This window comes from Notamacropus eugenii, chromosome 1 (genome assembly GCF_028372415.1).
Source record: "Notamacropus eugenii isolate mMacEug1 chromosome 1, mMacEug1.pri_v2, whole genome shotgun sequence".
NCBI classification, from domain to species: domain Eukaryota; kingdom Metazoa; phylum Chordata; class Mammalia; order Diprotodontia; family Macropodidae; genus Notamacropus; species Notamacropus eugenii.
The window spans coordinates 623,134,571-623,148,597 of NC_092872.1; the positions used below are offsets into that span (position 1 = coordinate 623,134,571).

Sequence of the window (14,027 nt, forward strand, 5' to 3'; positions counted from 1 at the left end):
CCATAAAACATTTTTTGTAATTCAACAAACATTAAGGACGTATTCTATGCAGAGCACTGTGTTCTGCTCTGGGAGAGATATAGATCATGAACGTATTTCTGTCCTCATGTTGCTTAGTGTAGTAGGTAGATACTACACACAAATAACTAACAGTACAAGTGCTATTTGGAGGAATGAATTAAATATTTTAATGAACACTTATTAAACTCCTACTGTGTACACTGAGAATTCAAAGACAAAAATGAAAACCACCCTTGTCCTCCAGGAGCTCACATTAAGTTGCGCAGGATATAAAATGTATTCAAATTCAAAAGAAAGAAAAAGAGAATTCAGTGACATCTATCTAAAGTTGTGTTGATGCCTTTAATTTTTATAGTTCCAAGCCCTTGAACCCTCCCTTTACAAAGAAAACTAAGCAAAATCAGTTGAGACAATAATGGCATCTGAACACATACATGCCCTTTGCTACGAGTTGTCATTGCCATTTCTGGAAGAGGGGAAACCTCCTTCCCTGACTTCATGAAAACTGAGAGATAGAAAACATTGAAAAAGAATCCCAAGGCAAAAGAACATAAAAGAGAGTGTGTACTCTTATAGACTACAGTGGTGGAAGGGTGTGAGGGTAGATTCCTTCAACAGGAACCTGGATGCTTGGCTGCTAATCATCTTTGAAGTAGACCTTCAGTCATCGAAGATCAATTAGGAGTCCTCTGTGTCACTCCAGCAGGGTTCTAGGGCACACATCTCTTAACAAGGCCTTTCAACCTCAGTTTCCTCATCTGTAAAATGAGGATAATAATACCTATTTCAAGTTGTATCAGGTGAGTTAACATTTAAATAGATAAGTATTATTACTGTTACCATTGTATTGAACATGCCCACTTCTACTAGAGGTAGTCAATTCTGACAAAGGTGCAAATCTGTAATCTCATCCAATTGATTAGGGGTTCCCAGATCACCCCTAATGTATGTAAACCCAAGAGCCATTCCCCCTTCCCAAAATAATTGGTGAATGGATACGAATACACAGTTTTCAAAAGATTAAGTACAAATGATCAAGCATCTGAATGGTAAAAATTTAAGTAATGAGAAATACAAATGAAAATAATTGATATTTTTACATTATACTCAGCCAATGCTCAACTTGGAGTCAGAGCACTTGGGTTTGAGTCCACAATACCTGTGGGCAAGTCAATTAACCTGTCTAGGCCCTGGTTTGGGGTTGGATTGGATGATCTCTAAGGACTTTTAGACCTCTAAATCTATGATTCTATGGAAAAAAGATCAAAATGGTCAATGTCAGAGGGGCAATGGAAGGACAGGCATACTAACACATAACTGGTGGAGATATGAAGGTCCAACTGCTCTGGAAAACAGGAATTATTTGAGAAAAGGTTTGTTTTGCCTGTTTCTCTTTGTTCCAAAGGAGAGTTTTATGTGTGTGTGTGGGGGGGGGGGGGGGGAGTATTGGGAACTGACTAATTTTTTTTAAAGCATTTAAAATATTATTTCAGGCAGAGGAGGTTTTAATTATCAAGGCTGAATCAATATCCAGGATAAGATTATCCTGGAGGAGGTCTGACGTTCTTGGAGAGGAGAACAAGCAGCAGCTTATGGAAAATATAAGGAATGATGAAATTTTAGAACCTCAAGAACAATGAACACAATGGCTAGTCAATCATATAGAAAGTGGAGATAACCAGCAGAGGTTCAGCACTAGCATTAAGGGGGATCAGGAAAGGTTTCTTGTAAGACATAGAACCATAATAACGTAAAAATGATAACTATCCTAAATGGCAGCCAAGCTCAACATTGCTCCATCTTAGGCTAGCACAGTAGATGATTTCCTTTTTTGACAGAAGGGTGGGGTACTATGGTTGCTGGATGGTGCAAAGCTGCCAGATGCAGCCCCTTTGTAGGTGGCTTTTCTTCACTCTTCTTTTTAGTTACAAGGGTTTAGTGGGGTTTGGGGATGAGGAAATGGTAGGAATAATCAGGAAATGGTTATAGTGTTTAAAAAAAGGCATCAATAAAACTTTATTTTCCTTTTGCCCTCATCATTCCCTAGCTTGTATTGTATATTTATTTGTGTATATCTAAGTGGCTTTCCCCCCAGTAACATACACACATACATATAAATACACATAAATACATATTTCCCTCTACACACACACATACATACAACCTACATGTCTAATGTTACTTAAGGGAAGATACTTTGTATTCCTTGAGTTTTTTTGCTTCTCCAGTGCTTAGCACAGAATAGTAGGTTCTTAATAAGTGATCCTTGACTGATATTAACACATAGCGGACATTGAATCCATTATTTGCAGAATTGAATGAACAAGGTAAGTGCATGAGAAAGGTAAAAGTAGTGTTGAGGAAGGGCTGGGAATTTGGCTGGGTCTTGAAAGGCAGAGCAAAATATTTTCTTGGTAGGAAACATGGGAATTCTCTTGAATTCATAGCTTTAGTGCTGACTTGCCTAGTGATTACAGTTTGTATAGGTGGGATTGAAACTTACAAGTTGATAACTCATGATGCCAAGTGGCAGATTAGTCCCATTGCATTCAACCCCCACTTTTTTGAAGCTCACTTGCTTCTATGTGTTGGGACACGTTTTTTTCCTTTGCCTTTGTCCTTGGCTTGCCTCAAAGTCACTAGCACTGGTTCCATTTTTAGGTAGAAATGTTAAAACCTTATTTCAGCACTGGTGTCCTACCTATCTCCTTAAAATATGGTACTCTCTCTAGTTGTCAGGAGTTACATAGGCACTCTAGTTTCCTCCTAATTGACTTTTCAGTTACTGGGCAGGACCCTCAGTGACAAATACTGGTCAACCCCACATAGAGCCCAGCTTCCCCAACTGTAGTTAAGGGCATAATCACTATGAATAATGGATTTGCCTTCCTCAATATCTCTAAAACAACTACTGACCAATTGTCACAGATGGGGAGGGAAGCCCAAGAGCCCTGGGAGTGTGGCAGCACCTCTGGGGTCCTGTGTCCAGCCCAACCCCAGAAGCTATTACCTTGGGGAATGACTCTGGAATTGCTTCTTTGGTTATTGAAACTACAACTATTAAAGACCCAGAAAAGATACCAGTATCACAGCCCTTGGCACTGTCAGATGGTTTAACATCAAAAACTCATGATTTTGTCAATGGAAAGGACATTAAAGAAGATGCATTGCCTTACCTTTGACCCTGCCCCCTAATGACTACTGACCTTTCCCATTTGACTTGTAACTGTGACTTAAATTCATTGTTTCCTCTGTGAAATTGTGAACTCCTTGAGAGAAGGGACTATTCCTAATTTTTTCTTTGTATTCCTAGAGTTTAGCAGTGGGCTGTGCACATAGTACGTGCTGGATAAATGTCTTTTTCATTCATTCATTCATTCATTCATTCAATATATTCATTGGAAACCTGCTTTCAATTTTCCTGTAAAGAAGGGTAGAATCTTTGCTCTGATAAAGCTACCAATCTATCCTGATTCATGTAATCAGAGTAAGAAGGGGCTTCTGGTATCCACTGGTATTCAACAGAGAGGGGATCTTATCTATTGTAGGTATTTTATCCATTGCCTTCTGTGATGACATTCCTAACTATGTCCTTCCAGTCATTCTCATTTCACTTCCCAAAAAAGCCTTTAATTTGCTGACTTTATGTGAGATTTGTTATTATTTCACTGGTTTAAAACTGTACCAACAAACAATCTCTCTTCCTAGGCTCAGATTTAGAGGGGGAAGGGACCTTAGAGGCCAATGAGCCCAGCCCCTTCGTTTTAGGGATGAGAATACTGAAGCAAAGAAAGGTTAAGGCACTTGCCAGTGTCAAACAGCTAGGGAAACGTCTGAGGCAGGATTTGAACAAGTTCTTTCTGACTCCAAGTCCAGTGCCCTGTATAATGTGATGTCACACACACACACACACACACACACACACACACACACACACAGTAAAACGGTGATAAAATACTGCCTAGCTCCAAGGGCTGTAACTATCCCAGCGAGATCAGATATCGCATGCTAAATGCTTTCTATATTATATCCGTGTCAGTTATTACTTTATAAGTTTAACTTTAAAAACCTTTTATAAATGTGGTCTGTAATCATTAGCCTCTTGGTGAACATAACCATAGGCGGCCAGTTACCCAAGTTGCCATCTCTCAACCTAACTGCCTCGGGAGTCTCAGTTACACACCCGGCCCGGTGCAAAGGCAGCTTTTAGATCCGGACAGAGCCCAGAAGCAGACCCTGGTGCTGGGTAAACCTTCGGTGCCTAGCCTGGGCGTCATGGAAGTGCACGGAATTGAAACGAGGACAGTTACTGGAGCATCCACGGATGGTTACAGTTTGCAGGCGGACACAAAGTTTCCTTTGCGGACCGCGCCTTTCCTAAGGATTCACGGCGGGGTTCTCACGGTGAGACTGAAGTGGGGGAGGGGGGACGGTCCAAAGGGAATAAACAATGTAGCAAAATCTCATCTGACCCTCGAAACAAGCCGGTGAATTGCAGCGGAGGTAGGCGAGGTGAGCGCTACAAAGTGACCCCGCTGCTGACTGTCCGGGGCAGGGCTTCCTGACTGCGGCTCCGGCGCTCTTCCCGCCGCATCACCTCACTGGCTCGGAGATGGAACCTGCGCGCCTCGTGACATTTTTGCCGGCACCCATACCTTTAAAGCAGGGGCCCTTCTCCTCCTCCAACCAGGATGTGTTGAGAGAAGTCTCCGCCCTCCCCAATCACTAACCCAAGAAGTTTCTAAGGCTGAAGGGCAGGGCCAGGCTCTTCACCTTCCAGCCACCCCAAGGTCGGCCTGCCCGGCACAGGCAGGAGGAAGTAGGTTTACGCCAACTCTAGCTACAGGCAGCCGGCGATGCTGGCGGAACCCCCTCCTCCTGGCTCCCGTTTCCTTCGGAGGCAGCGCGAGAACGGGCATGCGGGGCGGAAGTGACGTCAGGCCGGGCGGGGAAAGAGGCGGGGCCACGATTGGGAGCGGGAAGGTGCGACGCCTAGAAGCGTCCCCCCAACTGCGGAAGATAGGCGTGGGGAGGCGGTGGGAGAAGGTTTCAAGCCGACGCCAACAGCTCGAGCAGCTGCACCCCGAGCTCGGGTCCTGCTCTCGGAGTGAGGCCGAGCCCGCACCCAAGATGTCGGGTGGGGGCCCCGGCCGCTGCCCCGACTGCGGCTGCGCGGAGCTGGTGGAGGACTCTCACTACGCGCAGAGCCAGCTGGTGTGCGCCGAGTGCGGCTGCGTGGTGTCGGAGGGGCTGCTCACCACCACCTTTGCGGACGAGGGCAACCTCCGAGGTGCCTGCGCCCCGGGACGCCCCCTCCTCTCCGGTCCGGCCCAGCCTTCGGGCGCCTTCTCGGACGAGGCTTCGCAGCCTGGCGCTTCCCCCCCTTCCGGAGCGTTCGCTCCTTAGGTTCCCACCTCGATTCCTCGCCCCTCGCTCGGCCTGGGAGGTGTGCCCGGGAAGCCGGCTTTGTCTTGTCCATCCCCCCTGCAGCGCAGGACTTTTTTAGTGGTTCTTTAGGTGGGGAGGTGGTGGCTTAAGGTGACACCCTTTCCATTAGGTGCATGCAATAAATGCTTGTTAAGAGGACTGAATTGACTTTCCCCTGGCCCTTCTGGGTGGTTCCGCTGAGCAGAGGGTGACTAAACGGCCTCTTCCTGACCCTTGTCTTGCAGAAGTGACATATTCCAGGAGTACAGGGGAGAATGAACGGGTCAGCCGTAGCCAGCAAAGAGGTAAGACCCAACCCTTTACCAGAGATGGGGCTTAAGGTAATAGGATGGCCAGAAAATTTATTTTCATTGGTTCGATCTCTCTGAGAAGGGTAGCGGATAATTGGGAGTGAAAAATAAGAGTGACTTTGGTTCAGCATCAGGGAGGACTCCTGATGTGAGGTAGTTGATTAGCCAGGTTGTGCTGGACATTTAGGTCTCATCCAGGATGGGTTTGAGGTGACCCAAGAGCCCTGAATAGAATCTGACTTAGTTCTGGATCAAAGCACATTGTCTTTTGAGTGTGAGGGGGATGTGATCAATGATCCTTACACCCTAGGAAAAACCTCAATTAAGTCTTTCCCCAGCCTTTAGTGTCTGGGGAGGAAGTAATATGAATTGATAACTGAGTTTTGAAGTTCCATTAACAGGACTTAGACTTTGTAGAAACTACGCATAAGCTCTCCTGATACCCAGCCTTTTAAGCTAGTGTTAACATAGAACTCTGAATTTTCCTAGGGCTTCGACGAGTTCGAGATCTCTGCCGAGTTCTGCAGCTACCTTCAACCTTTGAGGATACTGCGGTGTCCTACTACCAACGAGCATTCCAGCACCCTGGCCTCCATGCTGCTAGACTCCAAAAGAAAGAGGTGTTGGTGGGCTGCTGTGTGCTGGTCACCTGCCGACAACATAATTGGCCCCTGACTATGGGCACTATTTGCACCTTGTTGTATGCCAACTTAGAACTGTTCTCTGGCACATACCTACAGATAGTGAAGGTCCTAGGATTGGATGTTCCTGCCTTGAGCTTAGCAGACCTAGTGAAGACTTACTGTAGCAGGTAGCTGGGGGAGGTGGGGAAGGGGGCCCTCTCCTCACCCCTGCAGAGGGATTGGAAGGAAGGGAACATGGGACACATTTCCTAGAACTAAATCTTGACACTTCTGCTTTTTTTAAACTTTTGACCAAAGCCTGCCAGACAAGGTTTTGTTTGTATTTATTCTTATCTTGCCAGTCTTATTGGTATGTATTGTATCCAATATTGCTGAGGAATGGTGATATTATTCCCTCCTGCCTAGAGCTGGCTTGTTTTCCTTACCTAGGTTATACTAGGAGAAACAGCACCCTCTAGTCACTGAATAAGGCCTTTCTTTTTGGTTCTTACAGCTTCAAACTGTTCCAGACTTCCCCCTCTGTGCCAGTCAAGTTCGTGGAGGACAAAGAGAAGATGGTATCCCGCACATTACAGCTGGTAGAGCTGGCAAGTGAGACATGGCTGGTGACAGGAAGGCACCCAGTGCCTGTCATAACTGCTGCTGCTTACCTAGCCTGGAGATCGCTGCAGCCTGGGGGCCGCTCGACCTGTTCCCTTTCCCGATTCTGCAAGTTGGCAGGTGTTGACCTGCCCCATCCCGCATACCTCCGAGTTCAGGAACTGCTGGCCATACTTCTGCGGATGGCTGGGCAGTTGGCCTGGCTTCGGATATTGAACTTAGATAAGCAGACAGTAGTGAAGCATATTGGGGACTTGCTCCAGCACCGGTGCATTCTCCTCCGCCAGGCTTTTCGGGATGAAGCTGAAGAGGAGGGAGAAGATGAGCAGCAACATGAGGAGGGGGAGGAGGCGAGGAGCAGTGCCTTAGAGACCCTCGAAAAGAAGAGGCCGGCTGGCTCACCCCCGCCTCTGCTCCCTCCCTGCATGCTGAGGCCTCCAAAGCGGCCCTGTCCCCCTCCCACTGATCCCAGCATTACTGGGGATGAGGAGATATCTGACAGTGAGATTGAACAGTATTTGCGTACACCTCGAGAAATCAAAGACTTCCAGAGAGCCCAGGCTTTGAGTCAAGCTGCCCCTGGTGCCCCTGCCCCTTCCAGACTAACTTCTTAACTTGAGGACTTTGAATGCATCCTGGGATCTGGTGGAACTTACACTGTTCCCCTCTAGAGTGGTGTGGCAGGAAGAGTGCAAGATTTAGAAGACTTGTGATTTGAGTTCTGCCCCTGCTTGCAGTGTAACCTCGGGCAAGTTATGTCAAATCAGGTGGTGGAACAAATGATCTCAAGGCCCTCTCTAGCTCTAACATGCTGTGATTTAGCAGTCCTACAACAGAGACCAGTCATGTCCAGGGAAGAGTGTATCATTTACCATAACATGATACAAGCCAGAGAGGCGCTTTGTGTGACTGGCACCATGGCCTCCAAGAGTAGGGATGAATGCGTGGAGGACAGCATTGGAGGCAGTTGGTTGCATTCCTCTGTCGACAGCAGGGTGACTTAGTAGAAATATTCTGACTGTGAGTAGATGTGGCAGATTCTCCTTCTCTTTCTTTGAGATCATACCATTTCATCCTGTCCACAGGTTAAAACATTTTTTGCTAAATGATTAAATGGTCTAACATATTACAGATGAAACCAATGGATCTGAGGGTGAGACAGGACAATTTTACATTTCCCCTTACTCCAAGACACAAAAAGATTGAGGGTGAACTAGAGCTAAGCTCATGGGACTTTGCAAATCTTTAATATATTAAAACAAGAGGCATCTGCTAGAAAACATTCTATCGTATAAAACCCGAGTTTTTAAAAAGACACGTTTTCTTTGGCACTTTTCATTCCCTCCCCTCAATTCCCCTTTTCCCAGCATATTGCAAAAGCTCTCCAGTGCTAAGGCATTGGCAGGGTATGTAAACAGCAGCCAGCGTACGTGGGAGAATAATACAAAGCTTTTTTTCTTTCTTTCTCTAATATAGTCTCTGTGCAGCAAGCGTAAATACCAGAACTCAACCTTAGGGAATAGGATCTCCCTCTTTCGTATGCCCTCCTTATGGACCTTGGGTGACACATACAAGGACAAGAACAGAGAAGCATGAACAGAGTTGGTCTCTTTGCTTCTCAGATCTAAACACTATATCCCTCCCTCCAAAAAATCCTAAAGGACTGAGGGTCAGTTTCTTTAGGAGAAAGCTAACAGCCTAAGGGGTAGAAGAATGAAGGCAAAGAACCAAGCTGTGCAGCATGGGTGGGGGAGGATCTCCACTAAATGCTCTGGGGCCCCAGTGAGAACAGGAAGCTGGTTTGACCTCTGAGGGGCATCTTATAGCCATAGAGCTGGGGTCTGGTAGTTATGACTCCCTGGAGCTCTATCATATGCTTTTATTCAAAAAAAGGAAATTCTTTCACTAGGGCCCTCTGGGGCCAAAGTCCGAGAGTGAGAATTAGCCTTCAAAAAGTGTTTCCAACATTGAACACCCAGCATGGCTCCTCCAGGAGTGTTGCTCTTTGAGTTACAACAGCCAGTTCCTGTTCCTTAGCTTTGGTTCTTTTTGCTTTTTATTCACGTCCTTCCTTCAAATCAGATGGTATGATCAACTTTCCAGTCTAGGGATGGTTTATCTGTAACCCCAGTTGTGTAGTGAAATATTAAGCTTGAATTAGGCACTCTTGGTCAAGGGTAGCACCCCGCTCTTTGGTTGTATTTGGACAAAACAGCCTTCTTGCCCTTTTCCCACTTTCCCTCTTGAAGACCACCCTCCCCATTTACCTTTGCATAGTTGTCTTCCAAAGCAGCAGCCTAGCTGGCAAACCAGTGCCCATTATCTGGCTAATCCCTGGGACTCAGGCTCTGGTCCTAAGAAATGAGGCTTTAGGCCTTTACAGAGAGCTGGGGTGGCCAGATAGCTCACCCTAGACCCTATTCCTCTAACCAGTTAACAGGAAAGACAGTTTGGGTAAGAACAGTGGAACCTTCATCAGCCCACACAAGTTGCCCGGCTTCTGCAGGGGGAGGGTTGCTCCTTGGACTAGGTGGCAAATGGTCTTTTCCTCCTGGACGGTATCAAGGCTCCTGGACAGACACACAAAAGGAGGGTAAGGCTGGGTAGAAGTGAAGCTCCAAAGATTGTCATCCTTTCCAGAATCTTCCTCCAGAAAGGGACAGAAGCCTTTCCCATAAGTAAATTGCCTTTCCCCTACTGGGGAGTAGTGTTTGTGGATTGGCATCTGCCTTACCAGCAAGGGGAGGTAATGCCTTGGGCTGCTACCAGTATGGGGAACCTTTTGAGGTTCAGCCAGAGGACCCCAGCGAGTAGGGTGTGCGTGTGACCATGTTCCCTACTGCTCCCACAGGCCCTTCGCGCTTTTAGACGGTGGTCTCGCTCTTCCAGAGACCCGTCTTCATACCGCCGCCACCTCCAGTCTCGGCGCTCCCCAGGTTGATGTCATATTTCCCGGCCTTCAAGGTTCCGTTCTGGCTAGCGGTGTTGAGCGGGTAGGAGCGGCGCTTGCCCTCCTCCAGCAGCCCCCCGCCGCCCTTGAGGTTGTCCCGGCTGGCACAGCGTCGCTGGCCCGCGCGCCCGGCCTCAGGCCCGGGGGCCCCGCTGGTGTCGCTGCCCTCGGAGGGGCTGAGCGTAGGCTCTCCTTCCCGCGGGTCCAGGCCCGGGCCGGCACCGGGGCTGTTGCGGCTGCTGCCGGGGTAGCTGTCGGATGGGCTGTTGTGCAGACTGCCGCTCTCGCTGGACTGCAGCTCCGACGCCGCCGTCAGCGCCGCCGATCCCCCCCGAAGCGCCTTCAGGCGATGCTTGCCTCCCCCGTCCCCGGCACGGTGGCCCTTGGCTCGGCTCTTGTGCCCCCGGCGCCCGTGATGCACGTTGTTGGGGTGTCGGGGGGCCGGGCCTCGAGGGCCAGTAGCTTCTGGCTCTTCCCCGAGGGCACCCACGCCCACGTCGCAGGTCTGGCTCTGAGCCAGCTGCAGGTTGGTCAGCTTGCAGGGACTAGCATGTTGGACGTGGCCGCTGCTGCCACTGGGGGAGGATTTGAGGGAGGAATGCCCCTCGGCAAAGACTGGAGAGCCGTCCTCTATGATGGTGGACAGGGGCCTGGGCAGTGCCCTAGCGGAAGGAGGGGAAGAGGGACAGCACGCTTGCCAGGAAGCCCGAACATCCCTTCTTCTGGCACAGTGGTGGGAGAAAACAAAGAGACCCAGGGCTACAGCTACCACCCCGTACAAACAGCTGCACACCACTCTGGGCAGCCACTGCTGGGATACTGCCAGAGCACCACAGGCCCACAGTGCCAGATACAAGAAGTGAGTGGTCACCAGTGCCCCGAGCTGGGCCCCTGGGGAATAAATGCCATCTCCATCACTTGGGTTCCCTGGGGAAATCACTGCTCCACCCCCAGCAGACAAGAGGGAACCAGAGTCACTCAGTAGGGGGCCACTGCCTTGAAGCCTGGCGGGACATCGGAGGTCCTCCCCTGGCTCCAGTGAGGCCCTGCTGTGGCTCCCTTTGGGGCCTTGCCCCTGGGGGGCCCGTAAGCTCAGCCCAGCACACAGAAAGTAGATCCAGGTGATCAGCAAGATCAGGGCCACGGGCACGTAGAAAGCTCCCAGACTGGGACGCCACACCAGCCAACAGCTGTGGAAAGATGGGGGATAGTTAGGAGGGTAGGAAGGAGAACAATTTCTGGAGGAAACCTGAATGAACGACTGGGGTTGTTCAAAGAGGAAAGGTGCATGTGCAGGGAGAGGGGTAAGCAAGGAGGGGTCCATAGTCATGGGATCAGGTCAAGTTGCTGAGCGGACCTTGCTGGAAGGCTCTGTCAGTGTGGAAAGAGCGGTAAAGCATTTGACTTTACCACTGGGGCAGGGGAGGGTTGGAACTGGGCGTATACTCACTAGGGATTATGATCCCTGTAATTATGGATATTGACAGCTGCAGTAATGCCACAGATGATGAGTGGGATGCCTCCAGCAATAAGATAGAACCTGATGAAAAGAGATCCAGGTTAAGAAGTGAAGAGGGTGAGAAGCCTCATGGTCAAGGACCTTTGTGGAAATTACTTTTTCTGCCCTGTCCTATTCTCTCCTTAGGTTTCTGGTAGGGTTTCACCTGTAGGTTGAGAGACCTTCACAAACTAAGGCAAAGTTGGTTCTCGACATTCATTTTGCCGAACCAAACGGAAGGTGTACTCCTTGCTGTCTGTTCTTATATCAAGACCTAAGCTCCTCCTGCTTCATCTTTCTCCTGGACTGATCATCCCTGTAAGCGTGTGCTCGATAAATCTGGTTTCTATGTGTTGAATGAACCCTGTCCTCTGTCAACTGACTGCAATGTTGCTTTTTTCATGCCTTGGTTCTCCCAAGCTCTGAAGAATATTTAGGGTTTACCTGAGCATTGGACGTGGAGTGGGTGGGGCTGGCTCCCCTTCCTGGGGGGGTGGAGCCCTCCAAGTCAGCTCCTTGTAGAGAACACGAGCCTTCACACCCATCCAGAGCAGTGTGGACAGTGAAGAGTAGTGCAGGGTGATGCCTACCTACAGTGGGGGAGGAGGGAAGATATTACAACTGGGAAGGAAGTCTGGATGGCTGCTGGCAGAATTGTCCCAGAAGTTCAGCGGCTGCCTGGGAAAATTCCTTTCATTTTGCCTTGATTTCCCTGACTCATTACTTATGGTTCTTCATCTTCCCACAGCAATTTGTCTTTCTCCTCCTCCAGGGTCTCTGAGGTAATATCCTAGCTCTATCCTACCCCATGATTCCTTGGAGGTTCCCACAGTATCCATCCCCTTTCCCCACCATGTTCCCTATGGTTCTCATGCATCTTCTCCCTCCTGGGTTTTCTTCTTACTGGGTCACCCTCACCCTTCAGTTCCCTGTGCCATCCCTCTGTGCCCTGCATAACCCTATATTCCCCATTGCAGTTGCACGTGGTACTGTGACTTCCCACTTGTCATTGCCCTAACCTTCACCTATGTTTTCATTCCTCCTTCCCATAAAGCTGGCAGAGGATCTGGCATCAGGTTCATTAGTATAAGCATCCTCTCTCCTTGGGCAGTCCCCAATACTGTGCATAGACTATCACATTCCTCCCTGAGGGCACCTCTCCCCCAATCCTTCTCCCCGACCCTGAGCACTCCCTTCCCCAATCACAGCCTTACCGCCTGACAAACAATTAGGTAGTTGGTGAGGGTGATGCCGCCTGCAAAGACAGCCGAAGTCATAGCCATGTGGAAGCACAGGTTCAGCAGCATATGCCAGCCCTTTCTCGAGACATGGATGGAGCTGCCATAGATATAGGGCATGCTGCTGGCACCGGCGCTCAGCTGGTGGCATCCCCTAGCCCACCTACTCTGCACTTTGGGGACAGCAGGTCAGGAGGTGGTGGGAAAGGAATGGGAAGCCTCTACCCTTAACCCTCAAAATGATGCCCTCACCATGTTGGAAAGGTCCCCAACCCCTTTCCTTCATTCCCCAGAACTAAGGACATCCCCAGCTTAGGGTAATTCCTTTTCCTGTTTTCCATTTTCCCTCTAAGCACTCCCACCTGTGGTTGAGGATATAGGTGATGATGGTGGAGAAGAGGCAGAGCAGCAGCAGGGCAGTGCAGGGATAGACAACAGGATGCAAAACTGCTCCTGGGCCTCCTGCTTCCCGGGGAAAAGTGCTCAGCTCCTGGGGAGGAGGAGATGGGGAAAAGCAAGGAAGCGAGAGCCCAGGGCTCAGAGGAAGGGGCAGACCCATCTACAGCTTCAGTCAGTCAGTACCCATCTAGGAAGCACCCACTGTGTGCCGGGCACTGTGCTCAGTCAGTACCCATCTAGAAAGCTCCTACTGTGTGCCAGTCACTGTGCTCAGGCAGTACCACCTAGGAAGCACCCACTGTGTGCCAGGCACTGTGCTCAGTGATAGGGACCTAAAGAAAGGCAAAAGGGTAGTTCCTATCCTTGAGTAGTAGCTCATGGCCTAATGTGCGTGTATACCCCCCCAGCTGCCTAAGCCTATCTTCTCAAAACTTCCATCATACTCACTCACCCTCTGATTCTCTCTACCTTTCCTACCTCTAGTAAGCCAGCCTTCCAGCCACAGCTGATCTAGGAGCCTGCTTTATGGTTTTCCAGCAGCCTACCCCTTCTCCTGGTCTTCTGAGAAAACTTCCTCCCCATATGAATAGGATCCACTGCCTGTTCAGCACCTGGTGAAGTGAGGCTGGGAGGTGGGGCTGACAAGCTGTGCTGTCCCTAACTCGGGAGCTGTGCATTGTGTGTTTCACTGTTTTGGCCAAAATACAGACACACCCACAATCATATTCTCCCAGATCTATGCATCTAGGCTTTTCTCCTAAACTCCACTCATGCCTCATCAGCTCTGCCTGCTGGATATTTCTTCTGGGATGTTCTCCAGGCATCTCAAATTGGATATATCTAAAACAGAACTGGGGCAGTGAAGTGGTGCAGTGGATAGAATGCCAGGCCTGAAGTCAGGAAGACCTGAGTTCCACTACAGCCTCAGATATTTCCTAG

The 14,027-nt window shown here is 49.2% G+C and overlaps 2 protein-coding genes across 8 annotated transcripts in view; one reads left to right on the forward strand and one right to left on the reverse strand.

Moving 5' to 3' along the window:
- The first annotated feature begins 3,320 nt into the window (after window positions 1-3,320).
- On the forward strand, window positions 3,321-8,318 carry BRF2 (BRF2 general transcription factor IIIB subunit). Of its 2 annotated transcripts, none has more exons than XM_072635202.1 (4): window positions 3,321-5,311; window positions 5,694-5,753; window positions 6,249-6,570; window positions 6,897-8,318. In XM_072635202.1, the coding sequence occupies exons 1-4, from the start codon at window positions 4,939-4,941 to the stop codon at window positions 7,615-7,617; spliced, it is 1,476 nt and encodes a 491-aa protein (XP_072491303.1). In that variant the 5' UTR covers window positions 3,321-4,938; the 3' UTR covers window positions 7,618-8,318. The 2 variants fall into 2 exon arrangements, with proteins under 2 accessions (XP_072491303.1, XP_072491304.1); XM_072635203.1 differs by having other exon boundaries at window positions 6,249-6,381.
- ADGRA2 (adhesion G protein-coupled receptor A2) overlaps window positions 8,224-14,027 on the reverse strand; it is a 59,699-nt gene continuing 53,895 nt past the window's right edge. For 5 of the 6 annotated variants that reach the window (XM_072635195.1, XM_072635194.1, XM_072635193.1 and 2 more), the window contains 5 exons: window positions 13,052-13,179; window positions 12,666-12,789; window positions 11,896-12,041; window positions 11,404-11,493; window positions 8,224-11,143 (listed from right to left, as the gene is read on the reverse strand). In XM_072635195.1, the coding sequence (XP_072491296.1) occupies window positions 9,868-11,143; window positions 11,404-11,493; window positions 11,896-12,041; window positions 12,666-12,789; window positions 13,052-13,179 (1,764 nt within the window). In that variant the 3' untranslated portion in view covers window positions 8,224-9,867. The remainder of the gene's footprint in view (window positions 11,144-11,403; window positions 11,494-11,895; window positions 12,042-12,665; window positions 12,790-13,051; window positions 13,180-14,027) is intronic. The other variant, XM_072635198.1, reaches the window with a different exon arrangement.